Source organism: Oncorhynchus nerka, linkage group LG11 (genome assembly GCF_034236695.1).
Source record: "Oncorhynchus nerka isolate Pitt River linkage group LG11, Oner_Uvic_2.0, whole genome shotgun sequence".
Taxonomy (NCBI): domain Eukaryota; kingdom Metazoa; phylum Chordata; class Actinopteri; order Salmoniformes; family Salmonidae; genus Oncorhynchus; species Oncorhynchus nerka.
In genome coordinates, this window is record NC_088406.1 from 17,306,789 (window position 1) to 17,331,994 (window position 25,206).

At 47.2% G+C, this 25,206-nt stretch overlaps 1 protein-coding gene across 1 annotated transcript in view; it reads right to left on the reverse strand.

Annotated features, from left to right (window-relative positions):
• The window catches only part of LOC115120807 (phosphatidylinositol 3,4,5-trisphosphate 5-phosphatase 2A-like), an 80,762-nt gene that overhangs the window by 3,539 nt on the left and 52,017 nt on the right, over positions 1 to 25,206 (reverse strand). Inside the window, exons 3-23 of the mRNA XM_065024265.1 lie at positions 24,878 to 25,022; positions 24,698 to 24,782; positions 23,846 to 23,992; positions 23,623 to 23,713; positions 22,878 to 22,967; positions 20,696 to 20,791; positions 17,612 to 17,762; positions 17,424 to 17,530; positions 15,632 to 15,734; positions 14,772 to 14,968; positions 13,828 to 13,945; positions 13,616 to 13,712; positions 13,334 to 13,472; positions 12,983 to 13,082; positions 12,768 to 12,856; positions 10,339 to 10,420; positions 9,838 to 9,927; positions 9,609 to 9,722; positions 7,781 to 7,957; positions 685 to 840; positions 238 to 322 (exon numbers count right to left, since the gene is read on the reverse strand). Of these exons, the coding sequence (XP_064880337.1) occupies positions 238 to 322; positions 685 to 840; positions 7,781 to 7,957; positions 9,609 to 9,722; positions 9,838 to 9,927; positions 10,339 to 10,420; positions 12,768 to 12,856; positions 12,983 to 13,082; positions 13,334 to 13,472; positions 13,616 to 13,712; positions 13,828 to 13,945; positions 14,772 to 14,968; positions 15,632 to 15,734; positions 17,424 to 17,530; positions 17,612 to 17,762; positions 20,696 to 20,791; positions 22,878 to 22,967; positions 23,623 to 23,713; positions 23,846 to 23,992; positions 24,698 to 24,782; positions 24,878 to 25,022 (2,459 nt within the window). The remainder of the gene's footprint in view (positions 1 to 237; positions 323 to 684; positions 841 to 7,780; positions 7,958 to 9,608; positions 9,723 to 9,837; positions 9,928 to 10,338; positions 10,421 to 12,767; positions 12,857 to 12,982; positions 13,083 to 13,333; positions 13,473 to 13,615; positions 13,713 to 13,827; positions 13,946 to 14,771; positions 14,969 to 15,631; positions 15,735 to 17,423; positions 17,531 to 17,611; positions 17,763 to 20,695; positions 20,792 to 22,877; positions 22,968 to 23,622; positions 23,714 to 23,845; positions 23,993 to 24,697; positions 24,783 to 24,877; positions 25,023 to 25,206) is intronic.

The window sequence follows — 25,206 nt, forward strand, 5'->3', positions numbered from 1 at the left end:
TTCACTCCACAGTGTGGTTAGGAATGAGTTCATGGTTTCACTCCACAGTGTGGTTAGGAATGAGTTCATGGTTTCACTCCACAGTGTGGTTAGGAATGAGTTCATGGTTTCACCCCACAGTGTGGTTAGGAATGAGTTCATGGCTTCACTCCACAGTGTGGTTAGGAATGAGTTCATGGTTTCACTCCACAGTGTGGTTAGGAATGGGAGGAGGGAGTAGGGGGGTGGGTTACTCACTTGACGTAGTCGTGTCCTGATCGGGGGGGCAGAGTGGATCTGCCTTTGGGTCCTCCCGTCTCATCTTTATCCACACTGATCCACTCTACAGGACACACACATCAATCAACCAATCACACAGTGACACACTAAGACACACACAGAGACACACAGACAGTGACACACACACAGAGACACACAGAGAGACAGAGACACACAGACAGTGACACACAGACAGTGACACACACAGAGACACACACAGAGAGACAGAGACACACAGACAGTGACACACACAGAGAGACAGAGACACACAGAGACACACACAGACACAGAGGCACACACAGAGACACACACACAGAGACACACAGACAGAGACACACACAGAGACACACACAGCCAGACAGAGACACACACAGAGACACACATACACACACACAGAGACACACAGAGACACACACAGAGTGTTACCATAGAGCCTCTCCCTGGTGCCCATCCTCTCTGCTGGCACGCGGACCCTCATAGAACCTCTGATGTTGCCCGTCTCCTCCCCTCTATGGGACAGGTAGGTATGGAACTGCTGTGCCGTGCTGCCTATCATGGACTTCAGAGCCAACACACACTCTCCTGAGGGGAAGAAACACACACACACCATTAGTAGAACACGCCAGGGTTTCGTTAGCCGAAAATAGACGGCTTTTGGCAAAAATAAATACATGAAAAGCCGATAAATAAAATTGGCACTTTTTTTTCAAAGTATCTGTCTTTTTCAAACAAGCCTTGCAGAGCTGAACAAATATTACAACAAATATCATGGCTGAACTCAAATGTGCTGGTTGATAAATACCTGTATTTATGGGAAAGATGTTTGAAAAGGATATTTTGTTCTTAAATGATAACGTAAATTGTAATGGTAGAGTTATGTCCTTCATGGAGTTATCAGAATTGTACGGGAAAGTCTGTTCAATCCCAGAGTACAACCAATTGATTACAGCATTGCCCCAAAACTGGAGGAGGCAGGTGTCAGCAGGAGGAGGTAGGGAACTGGTCTGTCTGCCCAATATAAAGGATCAGAACTGGAGGAGGCAGGTGGCAGCAGGAGGAGGTAGGGAACTGGTCTGTCTGCCCAATATAAAGGATCAGAACTGGAGGAGGAGGGTGGCAGCAGGAGGAGGTAGGGAACTGGTCTGTCTGCCCAATATAAAGGATCAGAACTGGAGGAGGCAGGTGGCAGCAGGAGGAGGTAGGGAACTGGTCTGTCTGCCCACTATAAAGGATCAGAACTGGAGGAGGCAGGTGGCAGCGGGAGGAGGTAGGGAACTGGTCTGTCTGCCCAATATAAAGGATCAAAACTGGAAAAGGAATAAAAATAGCCTAAATAAGAAAGTATACCAGTTTCATTTGAGGACCAGGATGTTGACAACTGTGCCATACAGATTGTAAAATAGTTGGGAAGAGATTTTTGATGTACTGATTCCATGGTACAGGGTGTATGAGTTGATATATAAAACAACGCAAGATTCAAGACTTCATGCTTTTCAGCTAAAATTATTATATAGAATTCTTGCCACCAACAGAATGTTGAATATTTGGGGCATAAAATCATCAAAGCTCTGCAGACTTTGTTGTGAGGATACAGAATCAATAGATCATTTGTTTTGGTATTGCCCTCAGGTAGCCTGTTTCTGGTCTCAGGTTCAGGAATGGCTGAAAATGCATAGCATTGATCTAAAATTGACACTAGAAATAGTACTGTTAGGAGCTCTGGAGAGACCGGGTCAGTCAATTACTAATATACTAGTACTGAGAGTAAAAGTATTTATCTTCAACACGCAATCTGTAGATTCTATTCGATTAGACAGATTGAAATTGTACGTTAAACATCATAGCATAGTTGAAAGATATGTGTTGTGTAGAAACACGAAGTGGCTGGCCAGCAGAGATAGATGGGATGGACTGAGGGAAGCTGAGGGTTGGGATGGGCTGAGGGAAGCTGAGGGTTGGGATGAGCTGAGGGAAGCTGAGGGTTGGGATGGGCTGAGGGAAGCTGAGGGTTGGGATGGGCTGAGGGAAGCTGAGGGTTGGGATGGGCTGAGGGAAGCTGAGGGTTGGGATGGGCTGAGGGAAGCTGAGGGTTGGGATGGGCTGAGGGAAGCTGAGGGGGACCAGCAGAGATAGATGGGATGGGCTGAGGGAAGCTGAGGGTTGGGATGGTCTGAGGGAAGCTGAGGGGGACCAGCAGAGATAGATGGGATGGGCTGAGGGAAGCTGAGGGGGACCAGCAGAGATAGATGGGATGGGCTGAGGGAAGCTGAGGGTTGGGATGGGCTGAGGGAAGCTGAGGGTTGGGATGGGCTGAGGGAAGCTGAGGGGGACCAGCAGAGATAGATGGGATGGGCTGAGGGAAGCTGAGGGGGACCAGCAGAGATAGATGGGATGGGCTGAGGGAAGCTGAGGGTTGGGATGGGCTGAGGGAAGCTGAGGGTTGGGATGGGCTGAGGGAAGCTGAGGGTTGGGATGGGCTGAGGAAAGCTGAGGGTTGGGATGGGCTGAGGGAAGCTGAGGGTTGGGATGGGCTGAGGGAAGCTGAGGGTTGGGATGGGCTGAGGGAAGCTGAGGGGGACCAGCAGAGATAGATGGGATGGGCTGAGGGAAGCTGAGGGGGACCAGCAGAGATAGATGGGATGGGCTGAGGGAAGCTGAGGGGGACCAGCAGAGATAGATGGGATGGGCTGAGGGAAGCTGAGGGGGACCAGCAGAGATAGATGGGATGGGCTGAGGGAAGCTGAGGGTTGGGATGGGCTGAGGGAAGCTGAGGGTTGGGATGGGCTGAGGGAAGCTGAGGGTGGCCAGCAGAGATAGATGGGATGGGCTGAGGGAAGCTGAGGGTTGGGATGGGCTGAGGGAAGCTGAGGGTAACCAGCAGAGATAGATGGGATGGGCTGAGGGAAGCTGAGGGTTGGGATGGGCTGAGGGAAGCTGTGGGTAACCAGCAGAGATAGATGGGATGGGCTGAGGGAAGCTGAGGGGGACCAGCAGAGATAGATGGGATGGGCTGAGGGAAGCTGAGGGTTGGGATGAGCTGAGGGAAGCTGAGGGTTGGGATGGGCTGAGGGAAGCTGAGGGGGACCAGCAGAGATAGATGGGATGGGCTGAGGAAGCTGAGGGGACCAGCAGAGATAGATGGGATGGGCTGAGGAAGCTGAGGGGGACCAGCAGAGATAGATGGGATGGGCTGAGGGAAGCTGAGGGTTGGGATGGGCTGAGGGAAGCTGAGGGTTGGGATGGGCTGAGGGAAGCTGAGGGTGGCCAGCAGAGATAGATGGGATGGGCTGAGGGAAGCTGAGGGGGACCAGCAGAGATAGATGGGATGGGCTGAGGGAAGCTGAGGGGGACCAGCAGAGATAGATGGGATGGGCTGAGGGAAGCTGAGGGGGACCAGCAGAGATAGATGGGATGGGCTGAGGGAAGCTGAGGGGGACCAGCAGAGATAGATGGGATGGGCTGAGGGAAGCTGAGGGGGACCAGCAGAGATAGATGGGATGGGCTGAGGGAAGCTGAGGGTTGGGATGGGCTGAGGGAAGCTGAGGGGGACCAGCAGAGATAGATGGGATGGGCTGAGGGAAGCTGAGGGGGACCAGCAGAGATAGATGGGATGGGCTGAGGGAAGCTGAGGGTTGGGATGGGCTGAGGGAAGCTGAGGGTAACCAGCAGAGATAGATGGGATGGGCTGAGGGAAGCTGAGGGTTGGGATGGGCTGAGGGAAGCTGAGGGTGGCCAGCAGAGATAGATGGGATGGGCTGAGGGAAGCTGAGGGTTGGGATGGGCTGAGGGAAGCTGAGGGTAACCAGCAGAGATAGATGGGATGGGCTGAGGGAAGCTGAGGGTTGGGATGGGCTGAGGGAAGCTGTGGGTAACCAGCAGAGATAGATGGGATGGGCTGAGGGAAGCTGAGGGGGACCAGCAGAGATAGATGGGATGGGCTGAGGGAAGCTGAGGGTTGGGATGAGCTGAGGGAAGCTGAGGGTTGGTATGTGGAATTGGAGACAAGAGGGAGTGGAGTTGCTGTGTGAGAGAGAGAATGATGGGATGAGCTGAGGGAAGCTGAGGGTTGGTATGTGGAATTGGAGACAAGAGGGAGTGGAGTTGCTGTGTGAGAGAGAGAATGATGGGATGAGCTGAGGGAAGCTGAGGGTTGGTATGTGGAATTGGAGACAAGAGGGAGTGGAGTTGCTGTGTGAGAGAGAGAATTATGGTCAAAAGATAAAGGGGAAAAAAAAGTCAAAATAAAACATAATAAAAGTACATTTGAATGACACTAAGTGGCAGTGTTTTTACAACTAATTTTTTTATTTATTTTATTTATTTAACCTTTATTTAACCAGGTAGGCTAGTTGAGAACAAGTTCTCATTTGCAACTGCGACCTGGCCAAGATAAAGCATAGCAGTGTGAACAGACAACACAGAGTTACACATGGAGTAAACAATTAACAAGTCAATAACACAGTAGAAAAAAAAAATGGGCAGTCTATATACAATGTGTGCAAAAGGCATGAGGAGGTAGGCAAATAATACAATTTTGCAGATTAACACTGGGGTGATAAATGATCAGATGGTCATGTACAGGTAGAGATATTGGTGTGCAAAAGAGCAGAAAAGTAAATAAATAAATTTAAAAAACAGTATAAAAACAGTATGGGAATGAGGTAGGTGAAAATGGGTGGGCTATTTACCAATAGACTATGTACAGCTGCAGCGATCGGTTAGCTGCTCGGATAGCTGATGTTTGAAGTTGGTGAGGGAGATAAAAGTCTCCAACTTCAGCGATTTTTGCAGTTCGTTCCAGTCACAGGCAGCAGAGTACTGGAACGAAAGGCGGCCAAATGAGGTGTTGGCTTTAGGGATGATCAGTGAGATACACCTGCTGGAGCGTGTGCTACGGATGGGTGTTGCCATCGTGACCAGTGAACTGAGATAAGGCGGAGCTTTACCTAGCATGGACTTGTAGATGACCTGGAGCCAGTGGGTCTGGCGACGAATATGGAGCGAGGGCCAGCCGACTAGAGCATACAAGTCGCAGTGGTGGGTGGTATAAGGTGCTTTGGTGACAAAACGGATGGCACTATGATAGACTGCATCCAGTTTGCTGAGTAGAGTGTTGGAAGCCATTTTGTAGATGACATCGCCAAAATCGAGGATCGGTAGGATAGTCAGTTTTACTAGGGTAAGCTTGGCGGCGTGAGTGAAGGAGGCTTTGTTGCGGAATAGAAAGCCGACTCTTGATTTGATTTTCGATTGGAGATGTTTGATGTGAGTCTGGAAGGAGAGTTTGCAGTCTAGCCAGACACCTAGGTACTTATAGATGTCCACATATTCAAGGTCGGAACCATCTAGGGTGGTGATGCTAGTCGGGCATGCGGGTGCAGGCAGCGATCGGTTGAAAAGCATGCATTTGGTTTTACTCCCTAATGCCGGTTTGCCTGAGGCTGATGTTGTGCAGGTGTTTGTACACATGCATATACACACACTCTCATTCAAATAAACACATACAAGAACACACACACACATGTAATAGTGCCAGACATGCACACAAACATATACAGTTGGCATTGCTGTTATGATTTCAGTTGTCCTTGATGTCAAGGGGCGGCAGGGTAGCCTAGTGGTTAGAGTGTTGGACTAGTAACCGAAAGGTTGCAAGTTCGAATCCCCGAGCTGGCAAGGTACAAATCTGTCGTTCTGCCCCTGAACAGGCAGTTAACCCACTGTTCTTAGGCCGTCATTGAAAATAAGAATTTGTTCATAACTGACTTGCCTAGTTAAATAAAGGTCAAAATAAAATGTCCTGTGTTTTAAATGTATTGTTTTCTGTTTTCTTGTCTTTTCCTTTTTTCTCTTTAGTTTATTCTCTTGGTTGTTGGTGCATTGGGGGGTTCTTGGGGGTGGAGAATGGAATGAATTGTTTTTGGGGGTTTTCTTCCGGGGGGGGACTGTGGGAGGGGTCTCGAATGGTTGAGGGACAGCTATTGGGGAACTGTGGGGGGGGATCTTGGAGGGTTCTGTGATCATGAAAAAGGAAACTATGACATATATTTTATATCACGCACACGCACCCTCACACATAAGGACGGCTCTGTTGCAGAAAGACGTTTTAACGTGTCTTGGTGCTGTATTGTTTGTCCTTCATGTTCTAATGCTTTAATGTTACTCCTTCCTTGTGGTTTTTTGTAATCAAAAATCAAAAATCAAATTGGCACTGGCCAATTGTCAGGGAAAATCAAAAGATCACATTGCAATATATATATTTTTTGCCTACTCATTGATTAAATAGGACTCCCGAGTGGCGCAGCGGTCTAAGGCACTCCATCTCAGTGCTAGAGGCGTCACTACAGACTCTGGTTTGATTCCAGGCTGTAACAAGGCAGGCAACAAAATAGTGATCAAGGTAAGATTTGACATCTGTAGCCTACTGCCATGTGAGCATTGCTGCTATGATGTCAATAAATAATTCACGAGCTAAATGAGCTGATCTGTTGCATCAACCTCAACGCTTAAAAACTAAAACAGGATGAAGCCTAGGTCTACTGGTTGTATGAATCTGGGATCTATCCTCCCACAACTGTCCCAGAGTCAGTTTGGAATAGGCTATTCCTTTCTCCAACAGAACAACAAGTTAACAAATAGAATCGGTAAACTTTTATACTATGGGGGATAGTAGATTGACATAGTCAAGTGATTTTGCTGTTGGTTATTAATCGTCTTGTTGGAGTGGAGTGTGGAGAGTTTTTCTAGCATCTTTAAAGTGCGTAATTGAATTTGGTAAGAAGGACGCACGGCGTTGCGTCCTCCACTTGCATGTTCTGTTAATATGAATTAGCATAATATGCAGTAAATGTGATTCCTGTCATTCTGAGCACTGTGGGTGAATGCCCTAATCAGGTTACACACCCAATGCATATGGGTCCTGTACATTACAATGCTGCAGGTCAAATGTATGGCACCACATTTCCTAACGGAAAACCTGTAACAAACACACACACACACACACACACACACACACACACACACACACACACACACACACACACACACACACACACACACACACACACACACACACACTTGGAGACAGAACACACACACACTTAAGAGACAGAACACACACACTTGGAGAGAGAACACACACACACACACACACGGAGAAAGAACACACACACACTTAGAGACAGAACACACACACACTTAGAGACAGAACACAAACACACTTAGAGACAGAACACAAACACACTTAGAGCTTAGAGACAGAACACACACACACACACACACACACACACACACACACACACACACACACACACTTGGAGACAGAACACACACACACACACACACACTTGGAGACAGAACACACACACACACACACACACACTTGGAGACAGAACACACACACACAAACTTGGAGACAGAACACACACACACAAACTTGGAGACAGAACACACACACACAAACTTGGAGACAGAACACACGCACACACTTGGAGACAGAACACAAACAGACAGACAGTGGTACCATAAGACTCGTATCCATCCAGTGATTTGACGGTGAGCAGCAGGTGTTGGTCCTGGAGATATTCTATCTCAGAGAGGAGGGGCTTCAGCGTGGTCAGCTGCTTATTGGTCCAGCCCACACGCAGGAAGTTGATGTTGTCACTACTTTGACTGTCATTCTCATAACTCTTCTTAAACTCTACGGAGAGAGGGAGAGGGACAGAGCGAGAGAAAGAGAGTGGAAATAAACATGTAATTAAGTCTCTAGAGTAGAACTTTGTGTGTGTGTGTAGTAGAGTAGAGGTAGACCGATTAAATCGGAATGGCCGATTAATTAGAGCCGATTTCAAGTTTTCATAACAATCGGTAATCAGCATTTTTGGACACCGATTATGGCCGATTACATTGCCCTCCACGAGGAGACTGCGTGGCAGGCTGACTACCTGTTATACGAGTGCAGCAAGGAAAGTTACTAGCTAGCATTAAACTTATCTCATAAAAAACAATCAATCTTAACATCATCACTAGCTAACTACACATGGTTGATGATATTACTAGTTTATCTAGCTTGTCCTGCGTTGCATATAATCGATGCGGTGCCTGTTAATTTATCATCGAATCACAGCCTACTTCGCCAAACGAGTGATTTAACAAGCGCGTTTGCGAAAAAAGCACTGTCATTGCATCAATGTACCTAACCATAAACATCAATGTACCTAACCATAAACACCAATGTACCTAACCATAAACACCAATGTACCTAACCATAAACATCAATGTACCTAACCATAAACATCAATGTACCTAACCATAAACATCAATGTACCTAACCATAAACATCAATGTACCTAACCATAGACATCAATGTACCTAACCATAAACACCAATGTACCTCACCATAAACATCAATGTACCTAACCATAAACACCAATGTACCTAACCATAAACATCAATGTACCTAACCATAAACATCAATGTACCTAACCATAAACATCAATGTACCTAACCATAAACATCAATGTACCTAACCATAAACATCAATGTACCTGACCATAAACATCAATGCCTTTCTTTAAATCAATACACAAGTAAATATTTTTAAACCTGAATATTTAGTTAAAATAAATTCCTGTTAGCAGGCAATATTAACTAGGGAAGTTGTGTCACTTCTCTTGCGTTCAGTGCAAGCAGAGTCAGGGTATATGCAGCAGTTTGGGCCGCCTGGCTCGTTGCGAACTAATTTGCCAGAATTGTACGTAATTATGGCATAACATTGAAGGTTGTGCAATGTAACAGCAATATTTAGACTTATGGTTGCCACCCGTTTGATAAAATAACAGAACGGTTCCGTATTTCACTGAAAGAATAAACGTTTTCTTTTCGAAATGATAGTTTCCGGATTTGACCATATTAATGACCAAAGGCTTGTATATTTATGTGTTTATTATATTATAATTAAGTCTATGATTTGATATTTGATAGAGCAGTCTGACTGAGCGGTGGTAGGTACCAGCAGGCTCGTAAGCATTCATTCAAACAGCACTTTCCTGCATTTGCCAGCAGCTCTTCACAATGCTTGAAGCACAGCTCTTTTTATGACTTCAAGCCTATCAACTCCCGAGATTAGGCTGGCAATACTAAAGTACCTATAAGAACATCCAATAGTCAAAGGTATATGAAATACAAATGGTATAGAGAGAAATAGTCCTATAATTCCTATAATAACTACAACCTAAAACTTCTTAACTGGGAATATTGAAGACTCATGTTAAAAGGAACCACCAGCTTTCATATGTTCTCATGTTCTGAGCAAGGAACTTAAATGTTGTGTAGGTGTGTGTGTGTCTCACCCTCCAGGCAGGTAGAGTAGAACTCGATGAAGAACTTGGTTCTGCTGGCCGTCTTCACAATGGCCTCAATATTCTCAAACTCTATATAGGCCTGTTCAGAGGACTTAGGCAGACCTGGAGAGAGAGACAGGCAGAGGGGGTCGGGCAGAGGTGCAACGTTAAAAACCCTTGGCTTATAGTGAGCTGATGAAAAAAATAACTATGTGGTTGTCATAGCGAGTGGCCGTACCTTTCTTGGAGACAAACTGCGAGGTGACCCCCACCTCAAACGTACCGAACACTGGGGAGTGGTCACTGGTCACCATGTCATCTGTGCAGCCTGAGAGGGAAACATGATTTCATCACATGATGTGCTAAACGCTGGCACTAGGAGTATAAGGCAACTGAAACAGAACGTCAGGAGTTGTAGCTCAGGGTTTTCCAAACTCAGTCCTCGGGCCCTCAAGAGGTACACGTTTTATTTTTTACCCTAAGACTACACAGCTGATTCAAATGATCAAAGCTTGATGATTGGTTGATTATTTGAATCAGCTGTGTAGTGTGTAGGTGTGTGCCGATACCGATTATTGGAGGACCAAAAAAAGCCGATACAGATTAATCGGCCGATTCTTATATATATATTTGTAATAATGTGTAATGTGTACCTATTGAGGTCCACAGGACTGAGTTTAGAAAACCTTGTCTATACAGTAAATAGATGTACAGAGTTGTTGAAGATGCAGGGTCTCACCATAGGAGTTACAGACAATGTGAGTCTCAGGGTAAGACTTCCATAGGATCCTGTCACACCAAGACGGGACGTTAGTCCTCATCTGAGAGGGAGCGAGAGACAGAGAGGGAGAGTGGGAGGGAGAAAGAGAGAGAGAGAGTGGGAGGGAGGAAGAGAGAGACAGGGAGGGAGAGAGAGTGGGCGGGAGAGAGAGGGAGGGGTGAGAGTGAGAGGAAGAGCGAGAGAAATAAAGAGAGGGGTGAGAGAGAGGGAAGGGTGAGAGAGTGAGAGGGAGAGCGAGAAAGAGAGAAAGAGAGACAGGCAGAGAGAGAGTGGGAGAGAGGAAGAGAGAGAGACAGGGAGGAAGAGAGAGACAGAGAGGGAGAGAGGGAGGGAGAGAGGAAGAGAGAGACAGAGAGGGAGAGAGGGAGGGAGAGAGGAAGAGAGAGACAGAGGAAGAGAGAGGGAGGAAGAGAGAGGGAGGGAGAGGGAGGAAGAGAGAGAGGGAGGGAGACAGGGAGGAAGAGAGAGACAGAGAGAGAGGGAGGGAGAGAGAGACAGAGAGAGAGGGAGGGAGAGAGAGACAGAGAGAGGGGGAGGGCGAGAGGAAGAGAGAGAGAGGGGAGAGAGGAAGAGAGAGGGAGACAGAGAGAGAGACAGAGAGAGAGAGAGAGAGAGAGAGAGAGAGAGAGAGAGAGAGAGAGAGAGAGAGGGAGGGAGAGAGGAAGAGAAAGACAGGGAGGAAGAGAGAGAGGGAGGTAGAGGGAGGAAGAAGAGAAGGGGATATGTGAGTGATCTCTCTGAGATCTCTGAGCCGGAATGTAATTGTGTGTGTTTTCCTACCTTATCAGGAACCACAGTGTCCTGATAAGTCCCCAAAATGTCCTGATAAGTCCCCACAATGTCCTAAGTCCCCACAATGTCCTGATAAGTTCCCATGGTGTCCTGATAAGTCCCCACAATGACCTGATAAGTCCCCACAATGTCCTAAGTCCCCACAATGTCCTGATAAGTCCCCACAATGTCCTGAAAAGTCCCCACGGTGTCCTGATAAGTCCCCACGGTGTCCTGATAAGTCCCCACAATGTCCTAATAAGTCCCCACGGTGTCCTGATAAGTCCCCACAATGTCCTGATACAGTCCCCACAATGTCCTGATAAGTCCCCACAATGTCCTGATAAGTCCCCACAATGTCCTGATAAGTCCCCACGGTGTCCTGATAAGTCCCCACAATGTCCTGATAAGTCCCCACGGTGTCCTGATAAGTCCCCACAATGTCCTGATAAGTCCCCACAATGTCCTGATAAGTCCCCACGGTGTCCTGATAAGTCCCCACAATGTCCTGATAAGTCCCCACAATGTCCTGAAAAGTCCCCACAATGTCCTGATAAGTCCCCACAATGTCCTGATAAGTCCCCACAATGTCCTGATAAGTCCCCACGGTGTCCTGATAAGTCCCCACAATGTCCTGATAAGTCCCCACAATGTCCTGAAAAGTCCCCACAATGTCCTGATAAGTCCCCACAATGTCCTGATAAGTCCCCACAATGTCCTGATAAGTCCCCACGGTGTCCTGATAAGTCCCCACGGTGTCCTGATAAGTCCCCACAATGTCCTGATAAGTCCCCACGGTGTCCTGATAAGTCCCCACGGTGTCCTGATAAGTCCCCACGGTGTCCTGATAAGTCCCCACAATGTCCTGATAAGTCCCCACAATGTCCTGATAAGTCCCCACGGTGTCCTGATAAGTCCCTATAATGTCCTGATAAGTCCCCACGGTGTCCTGATAAGTCCCCACGGTGTCCTGATAAGTCCCCACGGTGTCCTGATAAGTCCCCACGGTGTCCTGATAAGTCCCCACAATGTCCTGAAAAGTCCCCACGGTGTCCTGATAAGTCCCCACGGTGTCCTGATAAGTCCCCACGGTGTCCTGATAAGTCCCCACAATGTCCTGATAAGGTAGGAAAACAAGACAATTTTGGAAAAGTCAGGACTTTTTTATGTCCTGAATTTGTTAAAATGCTATTTTAGGCTTAAAGGGGCAATTGGCAGTTGCTACATTCACTTTTATACTTTTTGTTATATGTTCCCATTGATTCTTGAAGAATAAAATAAATGCCTCATGAGCTTATTTTAACTGTCGTACCCCATCAGAACCCAAAATAGAAACTTGTTTTATTCCAACGTTTGTAAACAATGCAAATGTAAACAAACACTGTATAGCCTCATTACACGGTTACAACTGTAATGTTGATATCATGGCTGGTCAGTCCTTACATCCACAGCTTTGTCTATCCCTCAGCCTTTTACCCAAACAGGGGAGTACGCTTTATGGTTTCTACTGCTGACTGCCACTTCATGGAGTTAGGATTAGGTTTCGGGATAGGGAAAACACGATTTGGTATGGGAATACATGTTTAGCATCAAAAAGGGAGTATGTGTGTACATACCCCTGTGGCCTTCTGTTTCTGCCACACGTATGTATCCCTAGACCCACGTTCATACCGGTAGGTGGGTGGGTAGGATATCTCCTCCTCCGCTGTACCAGACGATACACAAACACACATTACAACAAAGTCTTCCACAGAATACAGCAGAGCGCATAGCGAATGAGGGGAAGGAGTGTGTGTGTGTGTGTGTGTGTGTGTGTGTGTGTGTGACTGACCAAAGCGCAGGAACACCTTGTTTTTCTCTCTCTCCAGGTTCAGCTGGTCCACCTTCAGCAGAGGATCAAACTCTTTCCGGTTTATGTAGTTCAGGATCTCCTGAGAGAGACAGAAAGAGAGAGGGAGATAGAGGGGAGAGGTAGAGAGGGATAGAGGGGAGAGAGAGAGAGAGAGAGAGAGATAGAGAGGGGGAGAGAGAGAGAGAGAGAGAGAGAGAGAGAGAGAGAGAGGGGAGTTAGAGGGGAGAGAGAGAGAGAGGGAGAGAGAGAGAGAGAGAGAGAGAGAGAGGGGAGAAAGAGAGGGTGTGTTTGCATCCATGCATGTGTGTGTGTGTGTGTGTGTTATGGTACCTGTATGTCCATGTCCAGCCTGTAGTTGAGGTCTCCCAGCCAGAAGAGGTGTGTGAAGCGTAGAGAGATGTCAAAGGAGCTCAGCTGTTTATCTCCTAGAGAGAGCAGCCGTAGGATATCCAGGTAGTTCTGGTTCCTCCTGCAGGGGTCAGGGGTCAAGGGTCAGGGAATGGTTGAAGAGGAAGAGTTGTGAGCATAGGGGCAGTTTTGTGCAAATATGGAGTCCTGTCAAACTTCACATAATGATACATTACCCAATGATATCACTGTGTGTCTGCGTACCTGGCGATCTTTTCGTTGCCTGATGTCAGGTGACAGTTCACAAAGCCGAAGGAAGTTCCATTAAACATGAAAGACACGCCCACTGCCCCTTTGTTACCTAGCAACAAGAAAGGACAAACATACAGCATGAATATAGTGAATTGTTTGTAACTGTGTGTGTGTGTGTGTGTGTGTGTGTGTGTGTGTGTGTGTGTGTGAGAGAGTGGTCTTACCCAGCGTATTAGCAATGCCCGTTTTAACACTGGACACTCCCACATGACTGATGCGGTTTTCATGTTCTGGTTTCACCAGCACCGCTATCTTAATGTTCCACAGAGTCTGGACCGCGATCTAGAACCCAGGAGAGCAGAACAGAGTAACATGGAAGTTAACCCAAACATTCTGCCTTGCTGCTTCTCAGATCAGGCTAATTTAGACTAACAGGACAATCCCTAACAACACCTTATTCCCCAATGGGACAATCCCTAACAACACCTTATTCCCCAATGGGACAATCCCTAACAACACCTTATTCCCCAACGGGACAATCCCTAACAACACCTTATTCCCCAATGGGACAATCCCTAACAACACCTTATTCCCCAATGGGACAATCCCTAACAACACCTTATTCCCCAACGGACAATCCCTAACAACACCTTATTCCCCAATGGGACAATCCCTAACAACACCTTATTCCCCAATGGGACAATCCCTAACAACACCTTATTCCCCAACGGGACAATCCCTAACAACACCTTATTCCCCAATGGGACAATCCCTAACAACACCTTATTCCCCAACGGGACAATCCCTAACAACACCTTATTCCCCAATGGGACAATCCCTAACAACACCTTATTCCCCAATGGGACAATCCCTAACAACACCTTATTCCCCAACGGGACAATCCCTAACAACACCTTATTCCCCAATGGGACAATCCCTAACAACACCTTATTCCCCAACGGGACAATCCCTAACAACACCTTATTCCCCAACGGGACAATCCCTAACAACACCTTATTCCCCAACGGGACAATCCCTAACAACACCTTATTCCCCAATGGGACAATCCCTAACAACACCTTATTCCCCAATGGGACAATCCCTAACAACACCTCATTCCCCAGGTAGTGGACTACTATTGACCAGATCCTCATTCCGCCTCTCTCACCGGTTTGTAATCCAGCTCTGTGTGTTCTTTGAGTGCGGTGCGGAGTGAGTCGACCCACTCACGGTCACACACAGAGTTCTCCTGCGTTCCGAACACGTAGAGGTCATGAGGAATGGTTACGGTCATCTCATCCAGCGTCTTCCCCAGCCCACGACACAACAGCCAGGAACCCACCGCCTTGGGGGAGGGCACAGAACCTACACACACACGCGCGCACACACACACATACACACACACACACACACACACACAAAAATCAACATTTGTCAGTTTTCCAGACATCAAAATTGTTCTAATGTTGACATGAGTTCTAGTCCTAATGGAATTTTCTCTTCACTTTAGGAGGTTTGACGGTTATCTGTAGCATGTAGTGTGTGTGTGTGTGTGTGTGTGTGTGTATGTATGTATGTATGTATGTATGTATGTATGTATGTATGTGTGTGTGTGTGTGTGTGTGTGTGTGTGTGTGTGTGTGTGTGTATGTATGTGTGTGTGTGTGTGTGTATGTATGTGTGTATGTGTGTGTGTGTGTGTGTGTGTGTGTGTGTGTGTGTGTGTGTGTGTGTATGTGTGTGTGTGTGTGTGTGTGTGTGTGTGTGTGTGTGTGTATGTATGTATGTATGTGTGTATGTGTATGTATGTATGTGTGTATGTGTGTGTGTGTGTGTGTGTGTGTGTGTGTGTGTGTGTATGTGTGTGTGTGTGTATGTATGTATGTGTATATGTGTGTGTGTGTGTGTGTGTGTGTGTATGTATGTATGTGTATATGTGTGTGTGTGTGTGTGTGTGTGTGTGTGTGTGTGTGTGTGTGTGTGTGTGTGTGTATGTATGTGTGTATGTGTGTGTGTGTGTGAGCTCACCCATGTTCCAGGTCCCTATGTAGATGGAGATCATGTCTGGCTCGTCCTGGTTGGAATGTTTGTTCTTCATCAGCTGCAGCAGCTGACAAAAAGCCTCCCGCTTCTGACAACACGCACAGTGTATAGTCAGTGTGAGTGTATAGTCAGTGTACAGTCAGTGTGAGTGTATAGTCAGTGTACAGTCAGTGTGAGTGTACAGTCAGTGTACAGTCAGTGTGAGTGTACAGTCAGTGTACAGTCAGTGTGAGTCTATAGTCAGTGTACAGTCAGTGTGAGTGTACAGTCAGTGTACAGTCAGTGTGAGTGTACAGTCAGTGTACAGTCAGTGTGAGTGTACAGTCAGTGTACAGTCAGTGTGGGTGTACAGTCAGTGTACAGTCAGTGTGAGTGTACAGTCAGTGTACAGTCAGTGTGAGTGTACAGTCAGTGTGAGTGTACAGTCAGTGTGAGTGTACAGTCAGTGTACAGTCAGTGTGAGTGTACAGTCAGTGTACAGTCAGTGTGAGTGTACAGTCAGTGTGAGTGTACAGTCAGTGTGAGTGTGTAATGGAGGACTTGGTAGACTGTATATTAGGTTTGCGATAGGACAATTCCACGGTAACAGAGTGATGCTGAAAACACATTTAGTTGAAAAACAGTGCAGATGAAAAGAATGACGGCACAAACAGTCCTTCTGAAACCAAACGTAGCGTCTGCACCATTGTTCAAGTTTCAATGGAAATGGTTAAATGTAGTCCTTGTGCACAGAGTTGAATGCTTTGTTTAACTATTACTGATTGTGTTTGCTCCCAGGTGCTGATCAAGGCTCAGATGACAGACAGGTGGAGTACAGTTGTGTTTGAAGGGTAAATGTTTGGACTAAACTAATGATATTTATCCATTGTTTCTTGAAGAATATAACTTCCCTCAGCAGCTTAGTTCAACACTGGTCGAACGCCACCAGAACCCCAAATATAAGCCTGTTTCACTCCAATCTTTGTAAACAAAGTAAATGTAAACAAAAACTGTGCAGCCTCAGAACATGGTTAGAACTGTAATTTTGGGCCTCCCAAGGGGCGCAAGGGGTCTAAGGCACTGCATCGCAGTGTTATGCCGTCACTCCAGCATGAGGTTCGATCCCAGGCTGTGTCACAACCGGCCGTGATCGGGAGTCCCACAGGGCGGCGCACAATTGGCCCAGCGTCGTCCGGGTTAGGGTTTGGCTGGGGTAGGCCGTCATTGTAAATAATAATTTCTTGTTAACTGACTTGCCTAGTTAAATAAAGGTTATATTTAAAAAAATAAAATAGGACACTTTGTTATTGTTTCAACTAATGATTGGCGGTTTAATGAAAATGAGGATTCGCACAGTCCAAGGCACAGCACAGTCCAAGGCACAGCACAGTCCAAGGCACAGCACAGTCCAAGGCACAGCACAGTCCAAGGCACAGCACAGTCCAAGGCACAGCACAGTCCAAGGCACAGCACAGTCCAAGGCACAGCACAGTCCAAGGCACAGCACAGTCCAAGGCACAGCACAGTCCAAGGCACAGCACAGCTCTGTGTATGAGGCCCCATGGTGCTAGTAAGAGCTTGATTGACAGCTTTGAGTGTTAACCAAAGTCTTTGTTTATTCACAGCCTTCCGTACAATGTGTGTGTGTGTGTGTGTGTGTGTGTGTGTGTGTGTGTGTGTGTGTGTGACTGTGTGTGTGTGTGTGTGTGTGTGTGTGTGTGTGTGTGTGTGTGTGTGTGTGTGTGTGTGTGTGTGTGTGTGTGTGTGTGTGTGTGTGACTGTGTGTGTGTGTGTGTACCTTAGCGCTGGCGAAGATGAAGTCTTTCCTCTGGCTCTTCTCCTTGTCCTTCTCAAACACGATGCCCAGCTTGTTCTGAACACGTTGAGACTTGATCAGCTGACGGACTGAGGGAGAGAAACATGGAGAGAAACAACGAGTGTGAGTATCTCCTCACTTTCGACGTGTGTGTGTGTGTGTGTCCTTACTCTTGTGGTGTGTGAAGGTGTTCCAGTCCTCCTGGTTGTCCTTCATCTTCTTCATCACCACTAGCTTCCCTCCCTCCACGTCCACAGACAGACTGTGCTTCTGACTCTTCCCTATTTTAGTCAGGTCTGCCAGGTACACATCCAACTTCACCTGGAGGGACAGAGGGGAGACACACACAGACAGACGGACGGACAGACAGACACAGACAGACACAGACAGACAGACAGACAGACACAGACAGACACACACAGACGGACGGACGGACAGACACAGACAGACACACACAGACAGACAGACACAGACAGACAGACGAACGGACGGACAGACACAGACAGACACACACAGACAGACACACACAGACAGACAGACAGACAGACAGACAGATGGACGGACAGACACAGACAGACAGACAGACACACACAGACAGACAGACGCACACAGACGGACGGACAGACACAGACAGACACACACAGACAGACAGACACAGACAGACGGACGGACAGACAGACACAGACAGACAGACACAGACAGACAGACGGACGGACACAGAGACAGACGGACGGACACAGAGACAGACAGGACAAAACCAGAATTCTTTATTCACATAATAAACTACAGCTTCTTCAGTGTGAAATAGAGACAGCTGTACTACTACCGGTATCACCACCAGGGGGAGTCTGTGTGTCGATGCACAGTCAGTTCAGTAAACTCTCCTCCATGTTGGGACCAAGCATTGTATGAAAACAGTATCATCTGGGTTCTCAGTGGAATGTATCCTAGATCTTTTAGTATCAATAAAACAATAAATATAACAATAAAATACATCAACGTCACAGAGCTCAGTACAGTTACAGTATAGCTCTGTCTGGATGGAAGTTTTGATACAGTCGTTGCTCTGTCTGGGGTGAATCTGACATGGTGGTTTTATGAGGATCACCCCAGCCCCCCCCCACATCTCACCCATCAGAGCAACACACTTCTTCCCCTGCAATCAGGAAGTGGCTAGAAAGGAGGTCATCAAACACACACCCACACACACACACACACACACACCTTCAGTGGATGTGAAACATTCTGACGTAGCTCCTGAACCGCTAAATAAATCACACAGGGGAGTGGAGATGACTGACTGCTAATCCATGTCTGCTGACTCCCCAGTCTAGGGTAGTCAGAAAGACATACAGCTAATCCATGTCTGCTGACTCCCCAGTCTAGGGTAGTCAGAAAGACATACAGCTAATCCATGTCTGCTGACTCCCCAGTCTAGGATAGTCAGAAAGACATACAGCTAATCCATGTCTGCTGACTCCCCAGTCTAGGGTAGTCAGAAAGACATACAGCTAATCCATGTCTGCTGACTCCCCAGTCTAGGGTAGTCAGAAAGACATACAGCTAATCCATGTCTGCTGACTCCCCAGTCTAGGGTAGTCAGAAAGACATACAGCTAATCCATGTCTGCTGACTCCCCAGTCTAGGGTAGTCAGAAAGACATACAGCTAATCCATGTCTGCTGACTCCCCAGTCTAGGGTAGTCAGAAAGACATACAGCTAATCCATGTCTGCTGACTCCCCAGTCTAGGGTAGTCAGAAAGACATACAGCTTTTGGGCCTGTTCGAAAACAGACAATGCAGGCGACTGCCGACTGACTGATCTACAAATGACCTATTATCATAAATAACCACACATTATCGTTTATAGATCAGTCATTAAATCCCAATTTACCCATAATGCATCACGGATTTGATGCTCTCGAACACGGCCACTATCTCTCAGAGTGGATAACCAACCAATGAGTCAATCAATGTCCAGCTCCATTTGAGCTATGACCAATGGACGTTGAGCTTCTCAAATCCAGCTGTTTCTAACTTCATAAACACGGAACAGATCCAGTGCTGTTAATCTGGGTGTAGAGTGTTAATCAGTTAACCCAGTGTTAATCTGGGTGTAGAGTGTTAATCAGTTAACCCAGTGTTAATCTGGGTGTAGAGTGTTAATCAGTTAACCCAGTGTTAATCTGGGTGTAGAGTGTTAATCAGTTAACCCAGTGTTAATCTGGGTGTAGTGTTAATCAGTTAACCCAGTGTTAATCTGGGTGTAGAGTGTTAATCAGTTAACCCAGTGTTAATCTGGGTGTAGAGTGTTAATCAGTTAACCCAGTGTTAATATGGGTGTAGAGTGTTAATCAGTTAACCCAGTGTTAATCTGGGTGTAGTGTTAATCAGTTAACCCAGTGTTAATCTGGGTGTAGAGTGTTAATCATCAGTTAACCCAGTGTTAATCTGGGTGTAGAGTGTTAATCAGTTAACCCAGTGTTAATCTGGGTGTAGAGTGTTAATCAGTTAACCCAGTGTTAATATGGGTGTAGAGTGTTAATCAGTTAACCCAGTGTTAATCTGGGTGTAGTGTTAATCAGTTAACCCAGTGTTAATCTGGGTGTAGAGTGTTAATCATCAGTTAACCCAGTGTTAATCTGGGTGTAGAGTGTTAATCAGTTAACCCAGTGTTAATCTGGGTGTAGAGTGATTAGACATGGCAACCTATAGAATTTAGATCACGTTCAGCAAGCTCATTACTCAACTCAGCTGCAGTGCGTGTTTACACAGAGTTAAAGTAGTTCCATTTAAATTCAGTTAATTACAGAACGTTTCCATCTTAAATTCATGAAAGAGAATTCAAATGCCTATGTCCTGAAATGGACTATGACCCCAGACAGCCGTGGTGTTTACATCTCTGGAGCGCTAGCTAGCTGAGGCGTCCACTTCCTGGTTACTGATAGTGATTATCCTTCCATCACACCCACTCTGTAGTTATCAGCACAGCGTTGAGGGCTCTAGTCTCTACACTCTGGTCACATCAGTCATTTAACTATCACATCCTGAGAGGGAGGTCGGATCACAGCCATGACGTCCATGATGTCACAGAACAGACAAAACTGTTCATTTATCTGACTGGCTCCCAGGGCAGAAAACCACTTCCTGGAGAATCTAGGAATTCCGAGCCACACCCACTGATTGGTCAGCCTGTGGACCAATAGGACAGAGGAGGGGGTGGGGTACATCTCAAAGTGTGTGTGTGCATGTACCTCAAAGGCCTGTACAGGGATGGTTTTGCTGTGGCGTGTGAGAGGAGGAGGAGAGGAGAGAGTGGACAAACTCATATCTTGCACAGCCTTCAGAGCCTAGAAAGAGAAAAGGAAAGAGAGAGGGAAGAGCGAGGGAGAGCGAGGGGGGGATTACATTAGCTACAGGGTTAAGAAACCTGAACAACCACAGTGTAAGGTGTGTCATTAGAAACCTGAACAACCACAGTGTAAGGTGTGTAATTAGAAACCTGAACAACCACAGTGTAAGGTGTGTCATTAGAAACCTGAACAACCAGTGTAAGGTGTAGAAACCTCAACAACCAGTTATGTGTAATTAGAAACCTGAACAACCAGTGTAAGGTGTGTAATTAGAAACCTGAACAACCAGTGTAAGGTGTGTCATTAGAAACCTGAACAACCAGTGTAAGGTGTGTCATTAGAAACCTGAACAACCAGTGTAAGGTGTGTCATTAGAAACCTGAACAACCAGTGTAAGGTGTGTCATTAGAAACCTGAACAACCACAGTGTAAGGTGTGTCATTAGAAACCTGAACAACCAGTGTAAGGTGTGTCATTAGAAACCTGAACAACCACAGTGTAAGGTGTGTCATTAGAAACCTGAACAACCACAGTGTAAGGTGTGTCATTAGAAACCTGAACAACCAGTGTAAGGTGTGTCATTAGAAACCTGAACAACCACAGTGTAAGGTGTGTCATTAGAAACCTGAACAACCAGTGTAAGGTGTGTCATTAGAAACCTGAACAACCAGTGTAAGGTGTGTCATTAGAAACCTGAACAACCAGTGTAAGGTGTGTCATTAGAAACCTGAACAACCAGTGTAAGGTGTGTCATTAGAAACCTGAACAACCAGTGTAAGGTGTGTCATTAGAAACCTGAACAACCACAGTGTAAGGTGTGTCATTAGAAACCTGAACAACCACAGTGTAAGGTGTGTCATTAGAAACCTGAACAACCAGTGTAAGGTGTGTCATTAGAAACCTGAACAACCACAGTGTAAGGTGTGTAATTAGAAACCTGAACAACCACAGTGTAAGGTGTGTCATTAGAAACCTGAACAACCAGTGTAAGGTGTGTCATTAGAAACCTGAACAACCAGTGTAAGGTGTGTCATTAGAAACCTGAACAACCAGTGTAAGGTGTGTCATTAGAAACCTGAACAACCACAGTGTAAGGTGTGTCATTAGAAACCTGAACAACCAGTGTAAGGTGTGTCATTAGAAACCTGAACAACCACAGTGTAAGGTGTGTCATTAGAAACCTGAACAACCACAATGTAAGGTGTGTCATTAGAAACCTGAACAACCACAGTGTACGGTGTGTAATTAGAAACCTGAACAACCAATCCTTCTCTCTCCCTCTTCCTCCCACTCCCATCTCCCCCCTCCCCCCTCCCTCTCCGTCTTTTCCCTCCCCCTCTCTCTCCTTCCTTCAATCTTCTCCCTCCCTCCCCCTCTCTCTCCTTCCTTCAATCTTCTCCCTCCCTCCCTCCCCTCTCTCTCCCTTCCTTCAATCTTCTCCCTCCCTCCCCCTCTCTCTCCTTCCTTCAATCTTCTCCCTCCCTCCCTCCCCCTCTCCCCTCCTTCCTTCAATCTTCTCCCTCCCTCCCCCTCACTCTCTGTCTTCTCCTCCCGCTCCCATCTTCTCCTCCCCCTCCCTCTCCCATCTTCTCCCTCCCTCCCCTCACTCTCTGTCTTCTCCCTCCCGCTCCCATCTTCTCCCTCCCCCTCCCTCTCTCATCTTCTCCCTCCCTCCCCTCACTCTCTGTCTTCTCCCTCCCGCTCCCATCTTCTCCCTCCCCCTCCCTCTCCCATCTTCTCCCTCCCCTCCCTCTCCCATCTTCTCCCTCCCCTCCCTCTCTCATCTTCTCCCTCCCCCTCCCTCTCCCATCTTCTCCCTCCATGTGTAACCTGAGCTCTGGGGCCCAGACAGAGGGGAGAGGGGACATAGAATTTGAATGACTATTAGATAATATTTCTATGGAGGGTGTGGGGGGGTCCTCTCTCTCTTCACCCCAGCTCAGAGCACACCCGCTGGGCTACAGCCACCACCCGCCGCCCATCATGGCAGACGATCCATCAGAGGGAGGAGGTTAACTAAACACACTCACTAACAGCTGCGTGTGTGTGAGTGTGTGCTTGTGCCTGTGTGGTGCAGGCTTACCTTCTTCTCTATAGAAGACAGTAAGTCTTTGAGGATGGCCAGTTTAGTAACCAGATTCTCCAACTCCTGATCTCCACCCTGATTCACCGACTACGGAGGAAAACAGACAGTTACGACACACAGACGTTACAACAGACAGTTACGACACACAGACGGTTATGACAGCCAGTTAAGACAGACAGACAGTTACGGTAGACAGACACAACAGACAGATAGTTACGACAGACAGACACAACAGACAGACAGTTCCGACAGCCAGACAGTTCCGACAGACAGACACAACAGACAGAAAGTTCCGACAGACAGACAGAACAGACAGACAGTTCCGACAGACAGACACAACAGACAGACAGTTCCGACAGACAGACACAACAGACAGATAGTTACAACAGACAGACACAACAGACAGATAGTTACGACAGACAGACACAACAGACAGACAGACACAGACACACACTAGATGATATGTAGACATGTGCCCGTTGTGTGAGGAAAGTTTGAGGGGAAAGGAGGTCTGGCCCTTTAAGACCATGTGTGTGTGTGTGTGTGTGCGTGCGTGCGTGCGTGCGTGCGTGCGCGTGTGTGTGTGCGATTACAGCGTGACTCTCTCAAGCACAGCTGTCTCTAGGAACTCTAGTTGTTTCTCTCTGGGGGGACAAATATCTCTTTCCTCATGACCCCCAGTGTACTCAGGAGCATTGTGTGTGTGTGTGTGTGTGTGTTCAAGATAGAAAATGTAGAGTACCTGCTGTATCATCTTGGACACTATGAAGGCACTCTGTTGGTCAAACACCTTGGACAGGATCTCCAGCCCAGACAGAACCTTATCCACCTCCCTACACACACACACACACACACACACACACACACACACACACACACACACACACACACACACACACAGGTTTTTGAGTGTGTGTGCATGTGTCACCAAGAGAAGTTGAAAGTTGTGTGTGTTTGTGTCTCACCCGTTGAGGCGTTTGCAGGAGGACACCAGTGTCTTGTTGAGGTGGGGCAGAGAGCTGGCTCCCTGTTTGACAGCCTGCAGGTCCAGAGCGTAGCTTCCCTTCAGATACTCATGGGAAATAGTGCTCAGGCCGTTAGCAGCAGGGGCGCTAAAGTAGGACGGAACAACATCACAATCCGTGTCAATAGAACAGACACGGGTCTTACATCCTCTGGACTTGCCACAGAGACCATGGGGTGCAGAGGGGGACTGGCCCTTGTTGTGAGTATAGAACACTGAAGAAGACCTGACAACATCAACTTTCCAATGTCCCAGACTTCCTCAGGATCAGACTGCTGCTGACTCACTGTCTAAACAAGACAACCCAACGCCCCCCCCATCTGATCTCAGGAGGGCAAGCGAGGAGGGAAAAGGATGAGAAGAGAGGGGGAGGGTTCTTCAAGGGTTGGTCGAAGATAGGCCCTGTTCACATTCACTGAATCTCTACAAGCAGGATCAGTTGATCTAATTTAACAGGTAGATCCACCCTTTACTGGGCCCAGGAGTTTTTACTAGGTCACGCAACATTGTGTTTGTGTGTATGCACGTGTGGTTGTATGTGTGTGTGTATGTGTGTATGTGCATGTGTGTATGCACTTGTGGTTGTGTGTGTGTGTGTGTGTATGTGTGTGTATGTGGGTGTGTGTGTGTGTGTGTTTGTGTGTGTATGAGTGTGCGTGTGTATGTGCGTATGTGTGTGTATGTGCGTGTGTGTATGTGTGTGTATGTGCGTGTATGTGCGTGTGTGTATGTGCGTGTGTATGTGCGTGTGTGTGTGTGTGTGTGTGTGTGTGTGTGTGTGTGTGTGCTGTACCTGTCGGTGGGTGTCTCTGGGGAGGAGCCTGTAGGTGGTGTGGAGGCGGAACGAGGAGGAAGTGGTGGCTTCTCATCTTCCCCATCTGACCAATTAGAGAGACAGAAAGACAAATAAGGAGAGAGATGGAGCGAGAAAGACAGAGACAGACAGACGGAGAGAGATGAAGAGAGAGTATACCTGAGTAGTCCCTGTCCTCTGGGATGCTCTCCTCTCTGTCTACGGGGTACAGTAGAGTGCTGACCAGTCCCTGGCTGGGCTGGAGGTACAACAGGACCAGCTCTGGGAGGCTCTTAAACCGCTTAGGCTGCACCCCCTGAGAAGTCTGGGAGAGGGGAGAGGAATGAGAGAGAGTGGGTACTTCAAAGATATACACTCTTGCAGAGACAGAGCACACTCTGCACAGCACGTTCAGAATAAAGCTGGGTAGGTAGGTAGGTAGGTAGGTAGGTAGGTAGGTAGGTAGGTAGGTAGGTAAGTAGTAGATTCAAATCAAATTTTATTGGTCA